The sequence below is a fragment of the Plectropomus leopardus genome, chromosome 5 (assembly GCF_026936395.1).
Source record: "Plectropomus leopardus strain MGB_pleo_1.0 chromosome 5, ASM2693639v1, whole genome shotgun sequence".
Lineage (NCBI taxonomy): Eukaryota > Metazoa > Chordata > Actinopteri > Perciformes > Serranidae > Plectropomus > Plectropomus leopardus.
The window spans coordinates 24742261-24764952 of NC_142180.1; the positions used below are offsets into that span (position 1 = coordinate 24742261).

General features: G+C 40.4%; 1 protein-coding gene across 5 annotated transcripts in view; it reads left to right on the forward strand.

The window, feature by feature from the left end:
• The window catches only part of ap3d1 (adaptor related protein complex 3 subunit delta 1), a 36008-nt gene extending 13828 nt beyond the window's left edge, over positions 1-22180 (forward strand). The window contains exons 13-35 of one of the 5 annotated variants that reach the window (XM_042481231.2): positions 447-595; positions 716-946; positions 2018-2249; positions 2418-2563; positions 3992-4133; positions 4452-4523; positions 5404-5479; positions 5751-5950; positions 7010-7083; positions 7442-7465; positions 8908-9076; positions 9276-9419; positions 9853-9906; positions 11573-11689; positions 11958-12113; positions 13499-13546; positions 14200-14220; positions 14560-14749; positions 14964-15052; positions 16043-16128; positions 16583-16704; positions 18103-18182; positions 18303-22180. In XM_042481231.2, coding sequence (XP_042337165.1) covers positions 447-595; positions 716-946; positions 2018-2249; positions 2418-2563; positions 3992-4133; positions 4452-4523; positions 5404-5479; positions 5751-5950; positions 7010-7083; positions 7442-7465; positions 8908-9076; positions 9276-9419; positions 9853-9906; positions 11573-11689; positions 11958-12113; positions 13499-13546; positions 14200-14220; positions 14560-14749; positions 14964-15052; positions 16043-16128; positions 16583-16704; positions 18103-18182; positions 18303-18398 — 2718 coding nt within the window. In that variant the 3' untranslated portion in view covers positions 18399-22180. The remainder of the gene's footprint in view (positions 1-446; positions 596-715; positions 947-2017; positions 2250-2417; positions 2564-3991; positions 4134-4451; positions 4524-5403; positions 5480-5750; positions 5951-7009; positions 7084-7441; positions 7466-8907; positions 9077-9275; positions 9420-9852; positions 9907-11572; positions 11690-11957; positions 12114-13498; positions 13547-14199; positions 14221-14559; positions 14750-14963; positions 15053-16042; positions 16129-16582; positions 16705-18102; positions 18183-18302) is intronic. The other 4 variants (XM_042481238.2, XM_042481251.2, XM_042481245.2 and 1 more) reach the window with 4 other exon arrangements.
• Positions 22181-22692: the final 512 nt, after the last annotated feature.

Genomic DNA, 22692 nt, shown 5'->3' on the forward strand with positions numbered 1-22692 from the left:
AGATACTTTCAGTTTATAGTTGTCCAACTCAGCTTTGATAACATGCTTAGTATTTTACAAAGTAGAGGGTTTTTTTTGCAATGAATGTGGGCACTGAAAAGCGAAAGTAAACTAAATCGGTTTTATTTATATTTTAAAAAACAAATAACAAATGCAAAACAACTGGGGGGTTATGTGCAAGTAATATCATTGGTGAATGTCTAAATACTGTGTACAGACAAGGTAACACCGACTACAGTGGCAAGCCTACCCAGTGGTTGTGTGCTATTAAGTGATGTCATATCATGTAAAAATTGTGTGATGTATTCACTGTTCAAAATATTCGGTTGCGTTCTCTTACTTTTAAAGCTTTTTTGAGGATGTTCTGTCTCTCCCTGCATCAGTTGAATACATAATGTTTTAAACGTTTGCATACATATGTGTAAATGTGATCGCTTCTCTTTTAGGTATCCAAAAAGAACTTGATGGAGATTGTTAAGAAGCTGATGCTGCATGTGGACAAAGCAGAAGGAACCACCTACAGGGATGAACTCCTCACCAAGATCATCGACATCTGCAGTCAGAGCAACTACCAGTACATCACCAACTTCGAATGGTCAGTCACACCACACCAGCATTGTCTTATATTTTGCTCCTTATTCTGTTAACTCTTGTTTGATGTTACTTCACTTGACTCTATGGCATGATTTTGCACCTCCCGATATCTGCTTGACAGGTACATCAGTATCCTGGTGGAGCTGACCCGGTTAGAGGGCACACGGCACGGCCACCTCATTGCCTCTCAGATGCTGGACGTGGCTATCCGGGTCAAAGCCATCCGGGTCTTTGCTGTTGCCCAGATGGCCACTCTGCTGGACAACGCCCACCTTTTGACAGGCAACGTGCAGCGAAAGGGCATCTGTGAAGTGTTATATGCAGCAGCCTGGATCTGCGGAGAATTCTCAGAGTACGTTGATTCATCTCATTGGGATGCACACCGGTATAAGCGGATATTAGTGTTAGTTTAACGAGAACTGTGACTAAATTTTTTTTGTCAACAGCCTTTTTTGACTGACCATGATTACCCTGCATGAAAATTTCACGACTGTATTATGACGATAATAAGGTGTCCCATTACCCAGCTGCCTGTGACAATGAATCCACAGAGAGATTACTGACAGCTTAGTTCAGATACTGTTCCTCTCACCTCTGTGTTTCCGTCCTCTTTTATCATCCAAATACAAGCAAGCCCAGCCATACCTGAGTGACAGCTCTTTGCCCACACTGCAGTGCTGAAATGTGCCTCTAAATTAGACTCATTGACATTTGCGTTATTTTTTTTTACTTGTCAAAAGTAACAAACAACTTCAATTTCAAATTGCATGTAAGTGATAGGATTCCCATTTGTAGTTACATGTTTGGAAACTTCTGATGTTTAGGTTATTTTGGTTGATAGAGGCATTTTCAAACCTTTTTGCTGTTTTGTTTGAAACCTTTTTTTTTTTTCATGAAATAATCATGAAATATTTCATCAGTGCTATGCTGCAAATTGCATCAGTATTGAGATTCAGTGCAGTTTTCATTGAGGCTCTTCTCTAAATTAAAGATATTTCTAACAGCTCATTTCCCTTGCATTTAATGGAAGTTTTAATTTTTACTTGTTGACTGGTCTAAACGAAAGAAAATGGTTAGAAACACCCATAATTGAGCGTAATTTATTCAAAAGGTTAAACAATGCACTGAAAAATATTGTGCATATCTCAAGAGCCATTTGAAATGAATTCACATACAATACAATGTATTATAATCAAATTGTATTTTAAATGTTGCTGAAATTTTAGGCAAACAAACACGCACGCACGCACGCACGCACACACGCACACACACGCACGCATCCAGGATTCTCTGGAGCTCCTTTTTGCCAAACAAATGACAAGCCTAAGCACCTATCTCATTTAGCTCAGCAGTGTAGCAGTGTTTAATAAAATACCTGACTAATCACGCACATCCCTGCTCTAAATCCACCTCCTCTCCTTAGACACCTGGAGAACCCGATGCAGACACTAGAGGCCATGCTGCGGCCTAAGGTGGCCACCCTACCGGGCCACATCCAGGCAGTGTATGTGCAGAATGCAGCCAAGCTGTTTGCCACCGTGCTGAAGAGCCAGGAGGGGAACACAGACAGCACAGCAGCGCAGGAAACCAGTCAGCTGATGATTGACAGGCTGCCGCTGTTCGTCCAGAGCGCCAACCTGGAGGTGCAGGAGAGGGTAAGAGTCAGAGCTGGATTTCTTTTGCCCAAACCATAACAAAAATTCTTACTTTTTACCCTTCAAACTTTGGCATCATATACGTCATAAAGTAACACACCGTTTACAAATCAGATAAATGACTCTGCTAATCTTCTCTGTGTGTCTCACCTTCTGTCCTGTCCTCAGGCGTCTTGCATCCTGCAGCTGGTCAAGTACATCCAGAAACTGCAACAGAAGGAGGTCGAAGTCGCAGAGGAAGTCATCGCTCTGTTCGCTGGAGAACTCAACCCTGTAGCCCCCAAGGCACAGAAGAAAGTGCCTGTTCCCGAAGGGTGAGTTGGCTCAGCATATCATGAACAGACTCAGATCAAAGCCTGTAATGCTTTTTCATATCTTCTGCCATAAATATATATATAATGGTACAGTGTTGGATTTATACTAAATGTGCCTAAAACTTCAAATAAAGAGATAATCTTAAATGTAGACGTAATCCCTGTGAGCAAAACCTTAACGCTTTAGACCGTTCTGAAAACTCTGTGTCCAAGTGTTTTTCCTGCCTTGGCTACAAGCTGACGTCATCTGCTCCAGGTACATTACTACAAGTAAAAAAAACAAGATAAGGAAGTGTCAGATTAGTGCAGATAGTTCATGAGCAATGATTATGACCTAAATGCGATTGCGTTGATTTTTTTATTTCCTATTCTAGAAGTATAAATGTATGAGATTATTTTACCTGAAGAGGGAGTGCCTTGGTATTTTTCTGTGGTTGTCTGCAGTAATTTGAGACTTCCTGGATCATTTATTTGTATTTTTACCTGTCTCACCACCTGCCTCTTGGCTGCCGATACAAATTTCTCCCAGATTCCAGATCATTTACCTACTAGAACATGTCCAGTTGTGTTTAGAGGCTTTAATTGGTAATTTTTTTCGTGGTAGAAATTGCCACTATACTCTGTCAAAGTCATTCCCCCAGCTGCAAAGGCGTGTCATAGACGCCAAAAGCGCAGATTTAAAAAACCCAGAAACACTGACTAATCAAAGCAGACAGGGCTTTTTGGGGAGAGGGGTTTAAAGAGACAGGAGCTAAAGTGAGCGTCCCAGACAAAGGGTGAATACAGGTGTTCCAGCACAGACAGTGTGAAGAAAATAAGTGTTTTTTGAAAATTAAAGCATGTAAACATGTTCTAGTACAAACACAAAATAAAAGTATAAACCTGAAAATAGTCATAATAGGTCCTCTTTAAAACCATAGTATTACATAGTTTGACATGACTGCATCTCTAATCTTGTTTAGTGAAATCCATAATAATAATAGTTATAAACTTTATTTGTAAAGCACCTTCCACACAAGAAATGCAGCCCAATGTGCTTTACAAGAAAGAAATTAAATGCACCAAGTGCTTCACATCAGAAATACATCAAAGACAAAAAGACATAAAAAACCTGCATGTAAAAATAAAATAAAATCAGAACAGAATAAATAGAATGCATCTTCAAATGGGTAAAATCCAGTTGATAATACTAGTAAGACTAAGATAAAATAAGGATGAAAATTTAGTGCACAGAGTGCATAACATAAAATGGAAAATAAAATATAACCCACTGACATTATTAATAAAATAAGCATAAAAAAGCATAAAAGTAGAGTATATAAAATCAAAGAAAAAAATGTTTATACTGTTGTGGTCAACCACCGAGATAAGCGGAAACTTGCATGTCTCTGTGAGACCAGTGAAGTGTAACTGAGTCTGTTTGTGCAGTCTTGACTTGGATGCCTGGATCAACGAGCCTCCGTCTGAGAGCGAGTCTGAGGATGAGCAGCCCAAGGCTATTTTTGCCAAGGAGGAGCCCAAACACTCCCGCCCCCGTCACACAGAGGTGGACGAGAAGGAGCTGGCAAGGGTGAGCTGGTCGATGAACCATTGTTGAAATGAACAAGCAAAATTCTTCCGTGAATAGTATAGATTCACATTCATGTATGTACATATTTATCTATATTTCCCCCTTGTAACTGGAAATAGTCAAAACATTCATATATAATGCAAGAATTGGATATGAAGGTGTTTTTCAGGTGTTTTTCCACATCTTCAAAACAATATTGACTTTGTCTAAGTTTTACTGTGAATCTGCCTTCCCATGAGGTTCCCCTCTCATGCTAAACTGAGGTAGGCTGTGCCTTCATTGATTAATTCATGTGACTATTTTTTTTCTGTCTCCCAGAGGAGAGAAGCCAGAAAGCAGGAGCAAGCCAACAACCCATTCTACATCAAGGCCTCGCCATCCTCTCAAAAGGTGTGCTTTCCCACTCATCACAAGAGTCTGTTTTCTAGACTGGCTTTATGTGTCTCTGTTGCATCTGCTCTGTAATAACTGCAGCATATTATATACCACAGAACTTCAATTAATAGCCCAGGCTGTGATTTGCTTAAATGATTGAACTCAACAGGCTAATATTTTGGACAGGCTGCTGTATGGGATGGGCTTTTATTTCCTTTCACACAAAACTGTTGTTCAGCAAAAAGGGGAAATACAATCAAATTATTTATTTAACCTTTTGAGACCTGGGCAAATTGGTTTTGTTTATTTATGTTTTTCATTAACATGGGAAGAATGTAATGAGCAACAGAAGAAGAAATGACCCAGAAGAAAACTACCTGAACCAAACAACCTAAACAAAAACCCAAATAACAAACAAACAAAGTAAAACAAAAAAATACAAAGTGAGAAATACCTGGAAAAAAAGATCTTAAGAATTATAATCATTCTGTAAAATAATTTTAAATATGAAATTATGAATATAGTTGACTGGACAATTTTCCCTAGCTTTTATAAAGATGGTCTTCTACATCTACTAATCACTTTTTTTGCATCTCTCTTATTTACTATGCTGATAAAACTACCTGCCATGCTAACCATGCGTGTAGCATGTTCATATTGACAAAAGTTTAAACATATATACATATTGTATGTGTTATCTAAGCAGCTAACTAACTTTACCTCCAGTGCGTAGCCAACAACCTTGTTTGTGTCGCCACACCCGGCCAGTAAAAGGGAGCGGGCGTTAAATTGAGACTAGGCTTATAACTAAAGTTTTACGGTACATGTAGTGTGTCTTGTGTTTGAAATATATAAACTAACAAGTGTGTTTTAAACGAATGTTTCCCCTGCGCAGGTGTACCAGGAGGCCCCTGGAGTGGAGCACATCCCAGTCGTGCAAATTGACCTCAGTGTGCCTCTCAAAGTCCCAGGTAACACACACTGTTTTAAAATCCATAACAAAACACTCATTTCACAATTGCAACTTTCAAAATGATACAAATAAAAATGGCTGACTTTTCTGCCATCGTCTCCAACATCATGCTGCAATATCATGAAGATACTGTCATGGTTCAGGCATTTTTTAAAAAATGCAAATAAACTCGCTTCTCTTCTGTATTTACCTTCTCTACTGGATTTTCTATTAATAATTGTCTGATTATTAAAATCTGAGGCATAATAAATGTTTCTTTTGTCCCAAAGGTCTGCCTATGTCTGACCAGTATGTGAAACTGGAGGAGGAACGTCGGCAGAAAGAGAGAGCAGAGAAGAAGAAGAAGGAAAAGAAGAAGAGGAAAGAAAAGCGCAGCGGACGAGGGAAGAAACACGATTCAGGCCCAGAGAGCGAGGAGGACATCACGCCTGCACACATGGTCGACATTGTTACCGAGGAGATGCCAGAGGTACGCTCCAGAAACATCATAATCATAAAGTATTTAGAACTGACAGGCACCCTGACTCATAGTAATAAAACACATTGATTGCATTGGTATTTTGCCTTATACATGAGACTAAAATTTACTAGGGCATGGGCAACTCATCAACGTCATTGATGTTATAGATTGCAGAAATACATTGATTTGCAAAAATGTGTGTCGTAATACAGTAAGCTGCACCTGGTCAAAGCATTGTTTGCTCCGGAGATCGAGCTGGAAAAAAAGGCTGCCCGGAGCACTTTATCAAGACAGGCATGATAATCTGGGAATATCAACACGTGGAACGTGTCTCTGTTTATAGTGCTAGCTTAAGTGACGCGGTGGATCACTTTACATTATTATTCGGCCATTTTATTTTTTCCGTTTACGAGCAGCCACGCACAAGAGAGAAAACAGCCGAAACCAACACTACAGATTGTCGTCACAGTCTGTGACTGCTGTTACACTCTGGAAATGCTTTCTGTTGTTTTCCTCGTCCCAAACAGATACAAAAATACATTTGCAGGCAGGGTGCAAAATTAAACTCTCTGTCACTGGCTAAATGGCTAGTTGATGTCCAAATTTTACCAGCAAAACAAATTACCAGTGTAATTTTGACTGTTAAGTGAAGCAAACCATAAGCCCCTTGCATATTTGGCCAATGGATGGTGTTAATTTTGTACCCTGTGTGCCGGTGATTATCTTAAATGCATATTGCTCCAATGATGAAATAAATCCAAGTTAAGTTTTAAGTCAAGAACTAATGAAAAGATAACTGTATTACAGTGCTTAAATTAATGTACGTGTCACCTGGTATGTTGTCATCATACTTGTGCAGACCTATTACACATCACTTTGACCTTATTATTACCCAAAGCACAGTTATTCATAAGTCTGAGTGTGGACACATATCGGAATTAAATACTATAATCACTCCTTTTTTTGGTTCTCTGACTCTGAAAGTCAATATCTCAGCAGATCACACAGTCTGTGTGTTGTGGATGTAGATTCATTTCGAGAGTTATAATTCTGTTTCATTGATTTCAGAATGCCTTACCCAGTGATGATGACGACAAAGATCCCAATGACCCTCATAAAGCCCTGGACATCGACCTTGACAAGTGAGTCTACGCTATGTATATGTATTCTACACATGATCTGACCCTCGTCTGAATGTTACTCTTGACATAAGCACACACTGTCTGAGTTGCTGAAACCCATCATTTACATATCTGACTGAGCCTCAACCAATCGTTAAAACTGTGATTCTCAGTCCAAATTTAGAGCTCGATCTTGTATGACTTTTTCTAAATTTGGATGTTTTCTCAGCCTGATTATTTCCTGACCGTCCCGGCCTTAGAGTCACAGCTGATGTGACTTGGCCCTTTCCCTCCTCTCACTTCTTCTCATGGCGGTCTGCTTTCTGCTTCCTCTTTTCTATGCCTCCACACACCCATCACTGCCTCTTTGTGTGGGCAGCTTGGTGGAGATGGCTGGGCGAAGGTGAGTAGCACCCCAGCTAAAGGACTGCGGCTCTGACTGTTCATGGATTGCCTCTCTGTCTCTTTCTCTCTCTCCAAGTAGCTGTCTTGCTCCCCTCTCTAACATAGCTGTCCTTTCTTTCCTCATTCGGAGTGCGCAGTATTTGCTCCCTCATTTAGCTCTTCTTTCCCAGTATTTCCAATATCTATTGATTGCAGCCTTTAACCTAATGTATACTCCATATCCATTTTCTCTTTACCCTGCTTCTTTTTTTCTAAATCTTTTATAAGCTTGACAATATCAGCAGCATATTACCCTATTTCTAAAGAAACTGTTGTACAGTTGTTTTGTCTTCCAAAGAGAATATATCTTTGATTACTGTCACATTGTTTCATAGAAAAAAAATAACTTAAAACTGGCTGCTGCTGATGTTCTCAGGACATAATCCTTCCCTACCTGTCCTCCTGGAATAAGCTCCTAAAAGCATTTTGGCACTTGTTTTTCCATTAGCATCAATATGCTTTTAGGAAACTCATCCCAGGAGTTAGGTACTATAGTTCTTTTGCTCACATTTCCCGGATCTTCCTAGAGCTCGGCCTCCAAATTCTAACCAGCTGTTTTTTAAGTGGATTCTCCTTGCCTGCCCTTGGTGGAAATAACAAGCACATGTGCCCTTAGACAAATGCTGTGATTTATGGTAGATCATTTACAGATACTTTTATGTAATGAGGTCAAACTCATGTTTAAGACTAAGAAATGAAGATGAGTAGAGATTCTTAAGAATGTATTGGAAACATCTGTAGGAAACATCTGTCTGCAGAACATACATTTCTGTCATGGCTTCTTCTTTCAATGAATATTTCCCTCAGTAAAATAAAAATAACAAAACAAGGCAGTTTTTAAGAAGTTAAAGCCCAAATAATAAATGCATATTATGTTATGCATATTATAACTAAGAAAAGCTTAACTGAAAATAAAAACAGTGTAAACACACACACACAAGCATTATGCCAAAAAGTGGTGTGTTTTTTATAGAGAATAACCAGCAGGGGGCTGCAGTGCATTTGGTTATTGCTTTAAAGGGTCAGGCTTGGGGAAAATAAGCTTGACGGCTCTTATCAGTTCAATATGGAGGAATTTATTGGTGTAGCTTTTAGCTGTCTGGGAAGTTCAAGTGCTTCTAGCTCTGCCAGAGGAATGGCTTCATGCAACGCTTTGAATGAGACCTGGCTGCTGCACAGTGCAGAAAATGTGCCTGAGTACGGTAGATTGCTGCACCCTTCAGTCCTTGTTCACCTTTTCCAACAGATAAATACTCATTACAAAACAAAAAGTATCTAAGTAAAAGAAAGTAAAGATGTTTTTTCGGATGATGGCAACAATTCCAGGTGGACCATGATCATCTCATAAGCCCTCATCTAAACAAAGTCAATGTGTGTATTTGTGCATCTTTGTTTGTCCAGGCCACTGGCTGACAGTGAGAAGCTGCCCGTCCGGTCACACCGCGCAGCGGAGGCTCTCAAAAGCCCAGCTGAAGATGGAGACGCAGAGAGTGCCGCTTCACAGGAGCCCAAGAAGAAGAGCAGCAAAGAAAAGAGAGAGAAGAAGAAGGATAAAGACCGGGATAGGAAGGTGAGGGTAAAATGTTTTGGAAACCACACTCGCCGTATTCTGTCTAAAAACTGCTTGTTAAAACCAGTAAATCAGATTTATGGAGCGGTTTGAGCGAGGGGGAAAAACAACAAGGAGCTGTCAACCATTATGACGAGATGAGTCAGAGGTTGTTGTTTTCAACTGACACAGAGCTGAATTGGTTCTCCTGTTTTTGTAGAAGAGCAAAGAAGAGAAGAAGAAGAAGAAACACAAACATGAAGACAAGGGGGAGGATCTTCTCGGGGGTCAGGCAGACGAGCCTGTGGTCCAATCAGAAGAAGCTAGCGAGGTGGCTGCACCGCCCACCTCCACCAGTGCTGAGGTATGTCCTCACAAAAGGGCGGAGCGAGGATGTTTCCTACCTAGCAACAGAGATTATATGTCAAATCTGATCTGACCCAGACTTCTCATTAAATTAGATAATCTGATATATCATTTATGATTAAAAATGTATTATGATATATGTAGTCTACAATTTCTGCTTAAAGGGTACATGCATACAGATATCTGATCATTTTCATTGACTCAACACTACCATTGCTTCCTCCCAGCCTGTCTTTCAATCAGCTTTAGTGATCAAGTATCCGTTTCCTCATAGCCGACAGCGCAGTCTGTTGCCAAATACTTGATTTATTCATGAAATAGAACAGCGTAATCTCTGTATCCATTTCCATGAATAGTAGAAAGATACTGAACCTGTTTGGCCCTCACCCCTCTCACCTCCTCGCACTCCTCTCCCTCCCTGCCTCTTCTAGGTTTCGGATCTGGATTTCTGGCTCTCAAACGCTCCAGTGCCCTCTAACACCCAGGTTGAGTCGTCCCCCCTCTCCCCTTCTCAATATATCTCTCTTTCTTATCTATCTTTCATAACTCCATGTTTTATTGATCTACCTCATATGTTCTTTTTTTGGGCGGGGGGGTTGCCATATGTTCTCTCTCTGTTGCTTTACAGTTTATATTTTCTTCACCTCACCTCACCTTTTTGACACGACTTCCTCTCTTTCACAGGTCACATAACACTTTCCTCTCTCATTCTCCAGCCTTCCTATTTTTTTTCCAGCATGTGTGTATGTATGCCTGTGTTCACAGTATGTGCGAATGTTTCTCACAATGCCCATGGTTCCCTTCCTCAGCTTTTGTTTTGTTCGCTGGGTGTCGTGTCGGTCTTAAGTAGATGTCGTTATTGTTGTGTTGGTGGTGGTGACAAGTGAGCGGAGGTTGTCTGAGGCTCCCTGGAATGTGGCCTGGAGTCAGTTTCTTGTGTTCCTGTCGCCACCGCATTGCCACATGTGTCCTCTGACTGCTTCCTCCATGATCACATGTGGGGCCGTGCTCGTCCTTGTTTCTGTTTGACCTTTTGAATGTCAAAGTTGTACACAGAGAGACAGAAAATATAATTTACAAAGATTCCAAAAAGATTCCTGGAAGTAGGGCAGAGTTAAAGTTACCATGTGGAATTTTGGGTTACTAGTAGTGCGGTGGAGCTTTGTTGTTGTGAGTTAGTCCCTATTTTGTTTTAATGCACATGCATGCGCACAGGCAGTGTATTTACCAGTCCTGCAGTTGGTTGCGGTAATGCACAGATAAATGTAGCAACCCTTTTCACTTTTAAACTTTGTTTTTTAATGAAAAGCATTTGAAAAATTACTTGACTGCTTGAGATCAAGGATTTGTTTCCTTCTGATAGAGTCAGACTTGCTATTTCCCCCATTTTCAGTCTTTATGTTAAGCCAAGACTTAAAGCTCCACCTCCATATTAAATGGACAGATAAGAGCATGGCATCAATCTTCTTGTTTAACTTTCAGCAATAAAGGGAATAACTGTGTTCCTCAAAATATCACACTTCTCCTGAAACACAGCTTGCATTTTAACTTTGCTTTTAGGAATTCTGTTTTTAATCATGTGAGCTGTGAACCCCTACAGTAAAAGCACCTTTGACCTAGAAAACTACATTTAAAAGACATGCCTTGACATGTCCATGTGGAAGACATGTTTTTGTATTGGCTGTCACGCTAGCATCACAGATTTGAACCATAAGGAGCTTCCTATAGAATACATGCAGGCTCTCACTAGTATCCTGTAAATCAAATCAGTTAGCAGCAGCTCGTGTTACTGGTTAATGCAGTCGATCCAACAGCCCAAAACAAAGCCACTGCACATTTACAAATATCCACAGACACAACAAACTTGTTGGTTTCACAGGCAGGCAATTTTGTGGTTTAACTTTTTGACTGGTTAGCAGTGCTGCATGTAATGCACTTGGTTTTAGCAAATCAGGTTTATGTTTCCGGTATCAAAGAGCTCGTAGGTCGCAGCCGATCGTGAATGACTTTAATGAATGAGTAAACTCACTAACTTCACTTACCTCTATCAACACAGAAGTGGCAATCACTACTGTATGTGTCACATGCTACGGTTGCTCACTGCTAATACCTTCATGTGTTTTTTTTTTCTGGTGGTGTGTGTCTGCACAGGAAGTAGCAACAGTAGCAGCAGCAGAAGCAGAAGCAGCCCCCGTGCCTGAGGCGGCCTCTGGCACAGCGCCAGACTCCGAGCCCGATGAGCCCAAAGACACCGAGATGGAGGAGACGGTGAGTCACCACCGATGAAGCGATAATTGTGAAGTAGAAAGTTTGGCCACGGAGATTCGAGTTCACAGTGACCTGACGGGATGCAGCACATTAGCAGCTCTTATTCTCACACGTTTGTGTAAATGATGTACCAGGGACCTGCTAGTTCTTACAGAGTCTCTGGAGGAATATCTCCACCAGGAGCCATGATTCTTTACAAATTCAGTTTTCAACCTCGAGAATATCTAATAAATTGTCTGCCCCTTCCTTGTTGGATTTCAATTATTAGAAGTCCTCCAAACACAAGAAGAAGAAGCAGAAAAAGGAGAAGGAAGAGAAAGAGAAGAAAAAGAAGAAGAAGCATCATCATCATCATCACCACAGTGAAGGAGGTGAAGAGGAGTCAGTGCAAAATGGCACTGTGGAGGAGGAAGAGCCTCTGCCGGTCAGTGTTTTTTAATCAGCATTTCACAGCCTAACCTCAACCAGAAGTGTGAATGAAATCATTCAGCACACTGAGAATAGCAGGTTTTATGCTGCTTCTATTTACCTCAGAAGCCAAAGGTGGGAATAACGTCACACCTGAGATGATTTCAGTAGAACATGCCGGAAAAACAAGATGTTGCTAGCAATTCTAGTTCAGCCCAGGTTAGACGTGGTTAGCAATACCAGTCGATAAGAATGCATTACACTGTATTTTTGCACCCATAATCACCATGACAGCATGACAACAGATCAAAGTTTGACACGACTGTGTGTATGACTGTTTTAGCGAGACACAAAAATGACAGAAGTGGTAATAAACTGTATATTACTAGAACTTTTACTACTGTTGATGTGCGTACAGCCACATTGGATTATGAGATCAGGGTTGGTGAGGTCAGAAATTCTGACTATCCAAAAAAAATCTTATTTTATGTAGAGAGAAAAAAAAGTCACAAGTCAATGACTTCAAAGCTACAAATAATTTGATGGTGCACTTGGGCAGTAAAATGTACTATCATTCATGACCAAATGGCCCAGATAAGTATGCCTTTATGGGTTTTTTTGGTTTGTTTTGTTTTTTTACTGTTGTGTCATATTTGGTGTCAGAAATGAGGGCAGCAAATAGGCTAGTAAACAGTAGAAAGCAGCATGGAGGCCAGTGAAAATGTTTCTGGGGTTTCGTCTTAATTATATCTCTGACTTATTCAGTCTCTCTTTTAAACCCGGTGCAGATTCATTTTAAAGGCGTTTGTGTGTTTGGATGGAAACGCCTGGTATTGTGTAAGGGCGTGTCATCGCATTGCGCTGGAAAATGAGTGAAAAATACGGTGTAGTTTTTCCGTCACTGTGATCAAAACCATCACAGCTGGAGCCAATATACACTATATAGTAATTTGTCGTTGAAAAAATGCCGATTGTAACAGACAACTTTTTGAGTTGGAAACCTGACTTTAGGTGGCGTTACTGTCGAAATTGCTGTGTGGAAACTCAGAAAGTCTGACTTCCCAGAAAAATGGAACGGACTCTTGTTTTATGCATTTAGAGAAAAAAAAACAAGTAAAAAGTCAGTGGCTTCAAAGCTACAAATAATGTGATGGTGCATTTAGCTTGTAAAATTTATCATCATTCTGATCTTTGCCTCTTAGCTCCACTGGGTAGACCCCCTGACCACTACACACACACACACACACACACACACACACACACACACACACACACACACACACACACACACTCTGCCTTGCTTGTTATGCATCGACCAGGTCGAACCAGCTCCTGTTGCCTAGTTAGCATACAGAGTGACAGAGAATGCCTGCCCTGACCTGAGCTCTTCTCTCCTTTCAGCCCATGTCCAATTACTGCCTGCTGGCTGAGAACTCCTACATCAAGATGGTGAGTGATGGCAGGATTGTGCTGAAGAAGTGACTTTTACCAACGCTCAAAAAATTATTTATTTGCTCATTAATCCTTACTTGTTTTGTCCAATATTTTGCCTCATTTTGGCCATAATTTAATTCACTAATTTAATTTATTATAACTAAAGCCATATCCAGAATCCTCCGACAGAGCATCACATGAATGGGTCGAACATCATCAGATTGTGTTGTTTATCTACCTGATTTAATCATGTTTACATTCTTTTACTCACTTAATATGGCAGAGGGAGGATGAAAAGACACGGGCTTGCTTGCCAGATTACAGAACACACTTCTGTCTGCTCAGTGAAAAGGAAAAAATGTGTTTGATCATCGGACCACATGTGATGTTTGCCCCTAAGCGACCCCGTTGTTGTGCTGTGTAATTGTGTCAAAATAAAAAATAAGTAAGGCGTTATTGAGATCTAGGTCATGGAAAATCCTGAATTTTCCCTCAACACTGGGCAAATTCTAACCTTAACACTGTTCCTCTGTGTGGACAAATGTGGAAACGATCATCTTAATGTTCATGTTTAGGCTTTTTATTATTGTGAAAGTTATCAGAGACAAGAGTGGCAGTAAAAAAACAATGCATGCAGATCCTCTCCTTCTCTCTCCCTCTCTTTAAAGATGATGGAGGATGCCGATCAGGTACTAGTTAACATTCTGTCAATGACAAAACTCTTTTCTAGATGTGCTTTACTCTGTCCTTGTTGCTCTTCATGGATCGGCCTCAGAGGCAGACTCCGTTTCTGAGAATGATTCTGTCCTTGTGGTTTTCTCCTTGTGCTTCGACTGGTTTCCTGGAAACAGTGATGTGTGCTTTGGTGACAGGTTTATGAATCAAATTTGCTGTGTGTACTGTTTGTCTTCTCTAAACAATCTTCCCTCGGTGAAATACAAGGAGGGAGGATTAGTCAGCCTGAGTTAGTCATTCCCAGGGCAAATGCATTTATTTAATAAAATTACTCTCTTTTTCCTCCCACAAAGGTGAACGACATCCAAGGAAACCTGCAGGATGGCAGTCAGGTGGTGGTGTCTGTTATATTTGAAAACAAGTGTGACAGTTTCCTCAAATCCATGGAGTTCAACGTCCTGGATTCCCTGAACTCCAAGCTGCAGAGACCAGAGGGGTCGGGTCCACATGATGGCCTCACCGTCCCCTTTCAACTTCCACCTGGTTAGTGATAATCTGCAAAATACAAGAGTCAAATTACCTGAACAATACAGATAAACAACATACAGATTTCTCTGTTATGTGCATTGGGCCATTGAGTCATTGGGTTTACTGTAATGTTTTGAAGTAGTGTGTACCTCAGACTATTTTAAGCCTCACTTTTGTAAGTTTTATAAAGTCTGATTACTTGGCTGTGAACTTTTCTCTTGTGCCTCAGGGGTGTCCAATGAGGCGCGGTTCGTCTTCACCGTGCAGAGCATCGTAATGCCACAGAAACTGAAGGGAACCCTCACCTTCATAGTAAAGGTGAGGAGGAACACACACACATATACTCAAGTCAAAATGCAAATGACAAAAAAAACCCTAAAAGAAACATAATATGTTTTGATACCATATTAGAAACCAACCATAGCTTCCCTAAAGTGTAGTTAATGTTATTTTTTTAAATGCTCTCATATTCTACACTTTGTCAATAATATTTTTATTGTGCCGCTGTCATCTGCAACATGTGTAACATAGACTGAAAAACGGTAGATATTACAGAGTTTGCTTGGATTTGTTATACCCTTTATCCACCCAAATCTTTGTATATATGCAGATTTATTAAATGTGGAAAAAAACAGCTAAAAATAGTTGATAGCCCTAGATAAGTCTGCCTTTCTGGTTTTTTTTGTTTGTTTTTTGTGTCATATTTGATGTCATAAATGTAGTGGAAAACAGGCTGGTAAACAGTAGAAAGCAGCATGGAGGCCAATGAAAATGTTACTGGGGTCAGTTCTTAATTATATCTCTGACTTATTCAGTCACTCTTTTAAACTCGTTGCAGACTCATTTTAATGTTCGTGTATTTCTTGGACGGAGACGCCTGGTATTGTGTAAGGGCGTGTCATTGCATTGCTCCGGAAAAGGAGTGAAAAGCCAGTGTATACTCCTCACTGCTGCAGAGTAATTTGTCCTGGAAATAAACGCTGATTGTAACATTTCTCTTAAAATACAAAAGCCAGATGTTGTTGGGTGCTGGTGGGTTTTTCTCCAGTGGAAAAGGGCCTTTAAAGTTATGTTCCCATTTTGTTAATTCTACTCATGTCAAAAACATTCGGGGGGCAGCAGGGTGGCATAGCAGTTCAGAGGCTGTTTACTTAAACAAGCCAAGGAATACTCACCAGCTCCAGGTTTCACTTTGGAAATCAACCCTTCACCCAAATCTCTTTGCAGGTCTGAAGGCCCACAGAGAATCGTTCAAGGGCCACGTTACTTTGTTATTGATTTTCTGTATTTGTTGTTGTGTGTCTGCAGAATGAGGACTCCTCCACTCATGAAAAACTGGACTTCAAACTGCACTTTACCTGCACCTCCTACCTAATCACTACTCCATGTTACAGGTTGGTGTATTCACATGACAGTACAACCCACATTATAATGGTGAAAAACTACATACTGACCATTTCTTGCATTCTTTAGGAGCTCTTCAGACCGATCATTAAAATTTAGCATTTTTGCACCTTTACCCAAAAATGTTCTCTGCAAATTCAAAGTAAAATGTTCCTAACAGAGTCGGTTTTATGTTTCAAAGGAAATGGAGTAAATTTTATGTCAGCCTGCAGAGTAGATTCTTATATTTTCTGTGTAAAATTGGAAATGTATGACTGACGGTGACACGAGAGGAAAAGTCAGTGAGTCACCAAAAAACCTTACCATATCATCATCTGGGGATAATGAATATCTGCAGTAAATGTAATTTATGTTTGATTGTTAGTTTCCGAGTTGTCTTAGCTCTTTGTCATGTTTTCGTCGAGAGAAACTAAAAACTGAGTTCCTTTTGTTTTGTTTGGCCAGTGATGCATTTGCAAAGCTGCTTGAGTCGGGCGACCTGAAGTGCAGCTCTGTCAGACTGGAGGGAGTCAACATGCCCTTCCACCATCTACTGGCCAGGATCTGCTTCCACCACCATTTCTCTGGTACAAATACACATCAAGGCCATTTTATATTGGTTTTAAAAAAAAAAAAGAATCAACAGTTTTACGTAGAGAATTCAGCACTACAGCTCTTTTCAGGACTGTGTGAGAATCATAGGAAAGTATATAAAAAAACAGAATGAGAATAAAACACACATTAAACTGTTTGTTGTGCTCGTTTGATCAGTACAAAAGAAAATGGTGATTGTTGTTAGTTGTTAACAACAGAAGGCAGTGGTGCTGTAAAGTGTGTCACATTCACAAGTTTGAGAACTCTGTATTGGCCTATTCTTTAATTTCCTTACTAAAGATAAAAATACAGCTGTACAACATTTCTCATTTCTTTCACCAAACTAAGACTGTTAACATAATTGTCTTTTTAACTTAATGTAAATCGCAAGAGTTTCTCCACACATTTGTTTTTTGTGGCGGACTGCCACAATAAAAACAGGTGCTGCCACAAATAGATTTTGTATTTTTGGAGCATGACCGTTCACTGTCAGAGCGCAGAGCATACTGTTGTCACAGACAGAGCAGCAGAACTACAGGCGCAGTGAAATTGAGAAATAACCATTTACTGATCTGAGTCTGAAAGTTTATTTTTACTCACTCTGCAGCAGCCGCTCCTCTCTTCCATCAGTCTTACCTGATCAGCTCTGAGGGATAGAAAAAAGTCATGATGGGTTTCGCCTCTGCTGCATTCACAGACCCACAAAAATGTCTAAATTTAGAGAAGGGCACAAAGTGATAAACATGAGCAGTACACCAACTTCACCAGCTCTTGTTTAGTCAAAATAAACAATAAACAGCAGCCACCGCTGTGATGATCCACAGGTTTCTCAGGGTCATGGAAAAACCTGGAAAAGTCATGGAATTTCATAATTCTGTTTTCCAGGCCTGAAAATTCTTGTAATTTTTTTTTTTGTGTCATGAAATTGTTACAGTAATCATCTGGATAACCTTCCAAGTAATGTTACATAAGGGCAAATTTATTTTCTGTGGCTGTTGATAGGACGCAGCTCTAATGAGTGGATGTGACCTTTTGTTTACCATCACATATGTTTCTTCATTTTCTCACCACATTCCTTCTTTCCCCTCATGTATGCCACTTCGTTGAAATTATGTTCTCATAGATTTTAGATCCAAATTGTTTGAAAAATACGGGGCAAGAAAAACAGTGACTGAAAAAGTTTTGAAATGTCATCCATGAAAATGTGTGGGAACCCTGCATCCTGCTATGTTCATATCATTGTGAATGTCTGTTCTACTCTCATTCTGTGGTTTAGCATGTTTTTCTGATGGTGAACGTTACTCACAGATTATGATCAGAGTAATCAGATCATATGATTTCAGTTGTTCTGAGTGTTTCTGACACTTGCTCTTTTTGTCTTGTTGGTTTAGTTGTGGAGAGGATCGACTCCTGTGCCTCCATGTACAGCAGGTCTATCCAGGGTCACCACGTCTGTCTGCTGGTCAAAACTGTGAGTGAACAAATGAAACTCCTCCTTTATCCTCTGCAATTAAAATTTTCATAACAAATAAATATGTTTTTAAGTGGGCTTTTGGATCATGACCTTGATTTTCTCTCTTCTTCCTCTCAGTCTGGTCAGACAGTGTCCATCGATGCTAAATGTGACGAGCCGACGCTGCTTGGGAATGTGCTGGATGAGATCAAGCAGACCTTCTCTCAGTGCTGATTGTGTCCGACAGCCCCAGGGTGCCCCCCGACCTCTCCATGCCACCCCCCTCCCTCGCTGAAACACAACATAATCATGTTATAAAACACTGCGGCTGGCACTTCCAGTATCGCCCTATTTATTAGTCCTCAGATTCGCAACATTTCTATCCTCTTACCTTCTTCTTCGGTGATTGTCGCTCTGCACTCTGAGCTCTGTGGTCACTCCCCAACACTTGATGTTGTTTTACAGACTCACTGTGTACGTTCGCCGTCTTCTCTGCAACGCACTTTTCATCTTTACCTCCCTGGATTTCAAACTCCCAACAGCCACTCTGACTCTGTACTGAGCTCCTGTTTCTGGATGCCCTGCGTCCTCTGCTCTTTTTCTGTGTATCTCCCTTCACTCTGTTGGCAATTCAGTCTGTGACAGTCATGTAATGTAACGTTGACAACTGGACTTTTACTGTTGATGGTTGAATTGTGATTTTACTGTTTGGAAGGTTTTGTCTTTGGTTTGCTTTTTGTTTGTTTTGTCTTCTTTTTTCTTATTTTTGTCTGAAACCTGTCTGCGCCTTCGTCTCGCCCTCTTCTTTCTGCCCACTAAACATCAGTGTGCGTGCTGCTCGGCTTTTTAGGCCTGGGAAAAACCATGTGACTGACTCTTTCTCAGACTGGTTCTAGCTGGAAAAACTGGGGACTCTAACCTGCTCACCCATCACTGACTTGGTGACTGGAGAACGCCAGGCACTGAGCACCTGCAGCTCGAATAGTGCAGAGATGGAACCACAGCTACATATAAGGCATGGAGTTTAAACTTCTGTTGCCCTACTTGCCTTTTGGCTCAGAGCAAATCTCCTCTTGTTAATTCAACACAATCCTTGTGTGGCACTACGGGTGATTTGTACAGTAGATCAGTGGTTTTGCTCTGTGCCTCAGCTGTGCACACTGACCTACTCCAGCGCTTCATGAGTCTTGTGGAGCCCCACCTCCTTCCCCAAATATCTGCTCCCTCATCAACTGTGCTTAGCTACAGTTTGACCCGGTTTAAACCTGGTATCAACATGCGTTTTGGGCGATCAGATCACAAGCGGACACCACCAAATACAAGTGTAAAAGACTGTGAGGACACATTGTGATGCAATTACTCAAACCACTTCCCGCTACAGAAATTGCGCTTTAAGGCTGCTACAAAATCCCTTTTTCATGCCACCTTTGCATTTTTACACAGAACCAAATAATGGTAGAATCATGCAGCTCCAGTGTGTGATTATCGACTGCATGATGGCATCCCGTAATCAAAAGAGGCATGACATGTACCACAGCAGCATCAGCTTCAAGTGTGACATAAAACATGTGTCGACAGCGCTTTCTAAACAATAACAATGGCATAACAAGGTAATAACAATCATTTACCATATTTATTGTATGGCGGCTGATCTCATTCTCTCCCAAATCTCATTGTTTTTGCAATTTGCAGACATTTATAGCCGCTCCTCTTCTCCTTTGAGTAAGCCACTAACTGCTGATAGCTACTTTTAAATTTCCAGCATTCCCGCCTTGCACAGGCAGTGGAAAAGTGGCTAAGGACAACATCATGAGTCCAGGATGTGGTGGTTTTAATGCTCTATAACTTATCTATTTTATGTTGAGTTTGACAAAGTGTTTTGCCCCATGGAGGGAGGTGTGTCAAATTCTGAGCATGGCGTTATCTGCAGCTGTACTCACAGAAGTGTGGGTGTCATACCTGTGTGTGGGTCAGTAAAAAAATCTGAACACAAGTGGTCAGCTGGAGATGCATGATAGACACAGGCGTGAACGACGATGTGTCTCGGCAGTCCACTTTTGTTCTGATCGACGAATCACGTGTAAATACCAGGTCTAAACAGGCTCTCTGACTCCCCAAGAACTTCTAACACATCACTCCTTTAAAAAAAAGATTAATTTGAAGGCAGTGTTTTAAAATGTTAAAATGAAACTCCAGAGAACAAGTGTGCAGCGTAATGTGAGATATCACCACAGGACAGTCACTGTCAGGCAGTGCCACTTTCATCGGCCTCTTCTTCAACTCACAGTTTGTAAAGAAGGTGTTTTATAACTGTAATACTTAGAAGGATACTGTTATTTCCATGAAACAGCCATGATGCTGAGGGCCCTTATTTGTGTCGCTATGGTGTCAAGTTAGTGACACAATAATCTAGTAAAGCAAAGATCGGGACAGCACTCTGATTATAATTTTAATTATTACCACATGGACATTGGCAATGTTACGCTGCCAATTTACACGCTTAGGAAAGGCGTCTGGCCTAAAACGTCCATTTCGCAATAATAAATATAACAATTGGGGCACTGTCTTGATCTTAACATCATTAATTTCTACTTTGAGGTTTCAGCACCCAGTCTTAAAAAAAAGTTTAAGTGAGCGTGTTGTCTCATTTTATATTGACACAATAATCTGGTGTAAAGAGAGCTGACAGTCCTGCCTCCTTTTTCTAAGGGACGACACAGTTACACTATCAACCTGTCTTTACTTTAAATCCTTCAGGTTGCAAGTTCTCTCTGTAAGCAGAGGCTGCTTGTCGCTCAGTGGTTTCCAGTTCTCTTTCAATCAGTATTAGGCAACATGGCTTCCACTCTGTCAACAGCAGGGTGCAGTTTTGTCTGTTTTCATGTGAAACATTTACGCCCGTGCCACCTTGACGTTGCATCACAGTAGCTGCATACACCCTCAGTGTTTCTTCTCCCTTCAGAAACTGCCTTGCCACTTTTTTGTGCATTGTTATGAACATGGATGGCCATTTTTTTTGTAACGGCCGCCTCTTTGAACTCTCTCAGAGGTACTTGATGTTTTAGTTTTTGTCATTCATGTCTGACGTCACTACCCGATCCAGCACGACTCAACCTTGTAGTAGCAAGATAAAAACTGACTTGGTTGCGTCTCTGATCATATTTACTGGTAAGGCCCTCCTCACATGTCTGCTTTTGTAGATAACAACTATGATAATGATGTCTGTGACCGAACCATCCGGTCAGCCATTCCACGAGCTCTTCTGTCCAGTGGTAGAGTCTGAATACAGAAGTGATCAGCTGTATTTCAGGAATGTCAATAGAAAATAAGTATATGTATTCCCTGTTCCTGAAAATGACTGATGTAACAGAAAAAAAACCTCCCCTAATCATACATTGTCCTGATTCCGATCATCCTTCTGTGCATATTTGATTAAAATTTGTATATTGCATGATTAGGAATGTACACTTTTTATTTCCTTTTTATTTCTCTTCCATTGACATGCTTACACAAAGAAAAACTTGTCATTCCATTTTGTCCTTTTTTCTTTATAGTTTTTTTAATGAAGTTTACTTACTTGACCATTCTCTATTTTTGATGGTATTGTGTTTTTATCTATTCTCAGTTCAGACAATTTTAAAAAATGCTATCGTTGAATGTTTTAAATTATTATACACAGGGGGAAGGATGGGGGTTATATTTGGTGTCATGACACCGAGGGCATGGGGCTCCGAATATTAAGTAAAACAGGTCACGTGAAGCAGTGTACTGAGAGGCAACCCACTCTGTCTTAAATCTCTATTGGTTCAGTTGTAGTGAGTTATTTTACCAAGTTTGGCTTGTGACATTGAAATATACTCTCATATGACTTTGACTTTGGAAGGTCCTGTCTTTTTATTTCTCCATATTCCATTATCAAGCTGTACAATGTAAATGTTTTAAAGGGGACAACATAAATTATCTACATTCCCTTTAAAGAAAGTCCACCCGAATTAAAAATAAAGGCTGTAAGAAGCTTTTGTAGTCATTTTTTTGTGTTTCAGTGAAGCCATAAACACCTACATGTGCAAAATATATTCTGTTTATGAGAAGAGAACAGATGGGTAATAGAATAATGTGTGTGGAGGAGGTATGAGGTTTTTTTATATTTTATATATTTTTCACAGAGACTGTTGTTGGCACATAAACACTCCATGTGTGATCAACTACATGTATTGCTTTAAACTTCAATTCCCAGAAAGCTTTGCGTGACAACAGAAGTAATCGAGACCGTTTAATTGACTGACAGCTAGCAGCTGAGTTTAGTAAAGTTCAACCAACAAAGCCGTGCGTTTTATTTTTTATCATTTCATGCTGAATTCGATTCTTTAAACGCAAATGTCGCTCAGACGACCGTTTTTTATGTGTGTTAGTAACACACCCGAAACAGGAGATGTGCTAGCTTTCGTTAGCATCACTGTCACGCTAACCGGGATAAGTTTCCCATTTTCACTTTCAAAATAAAAGCCCGACTTGGAGTAGTAGTAGT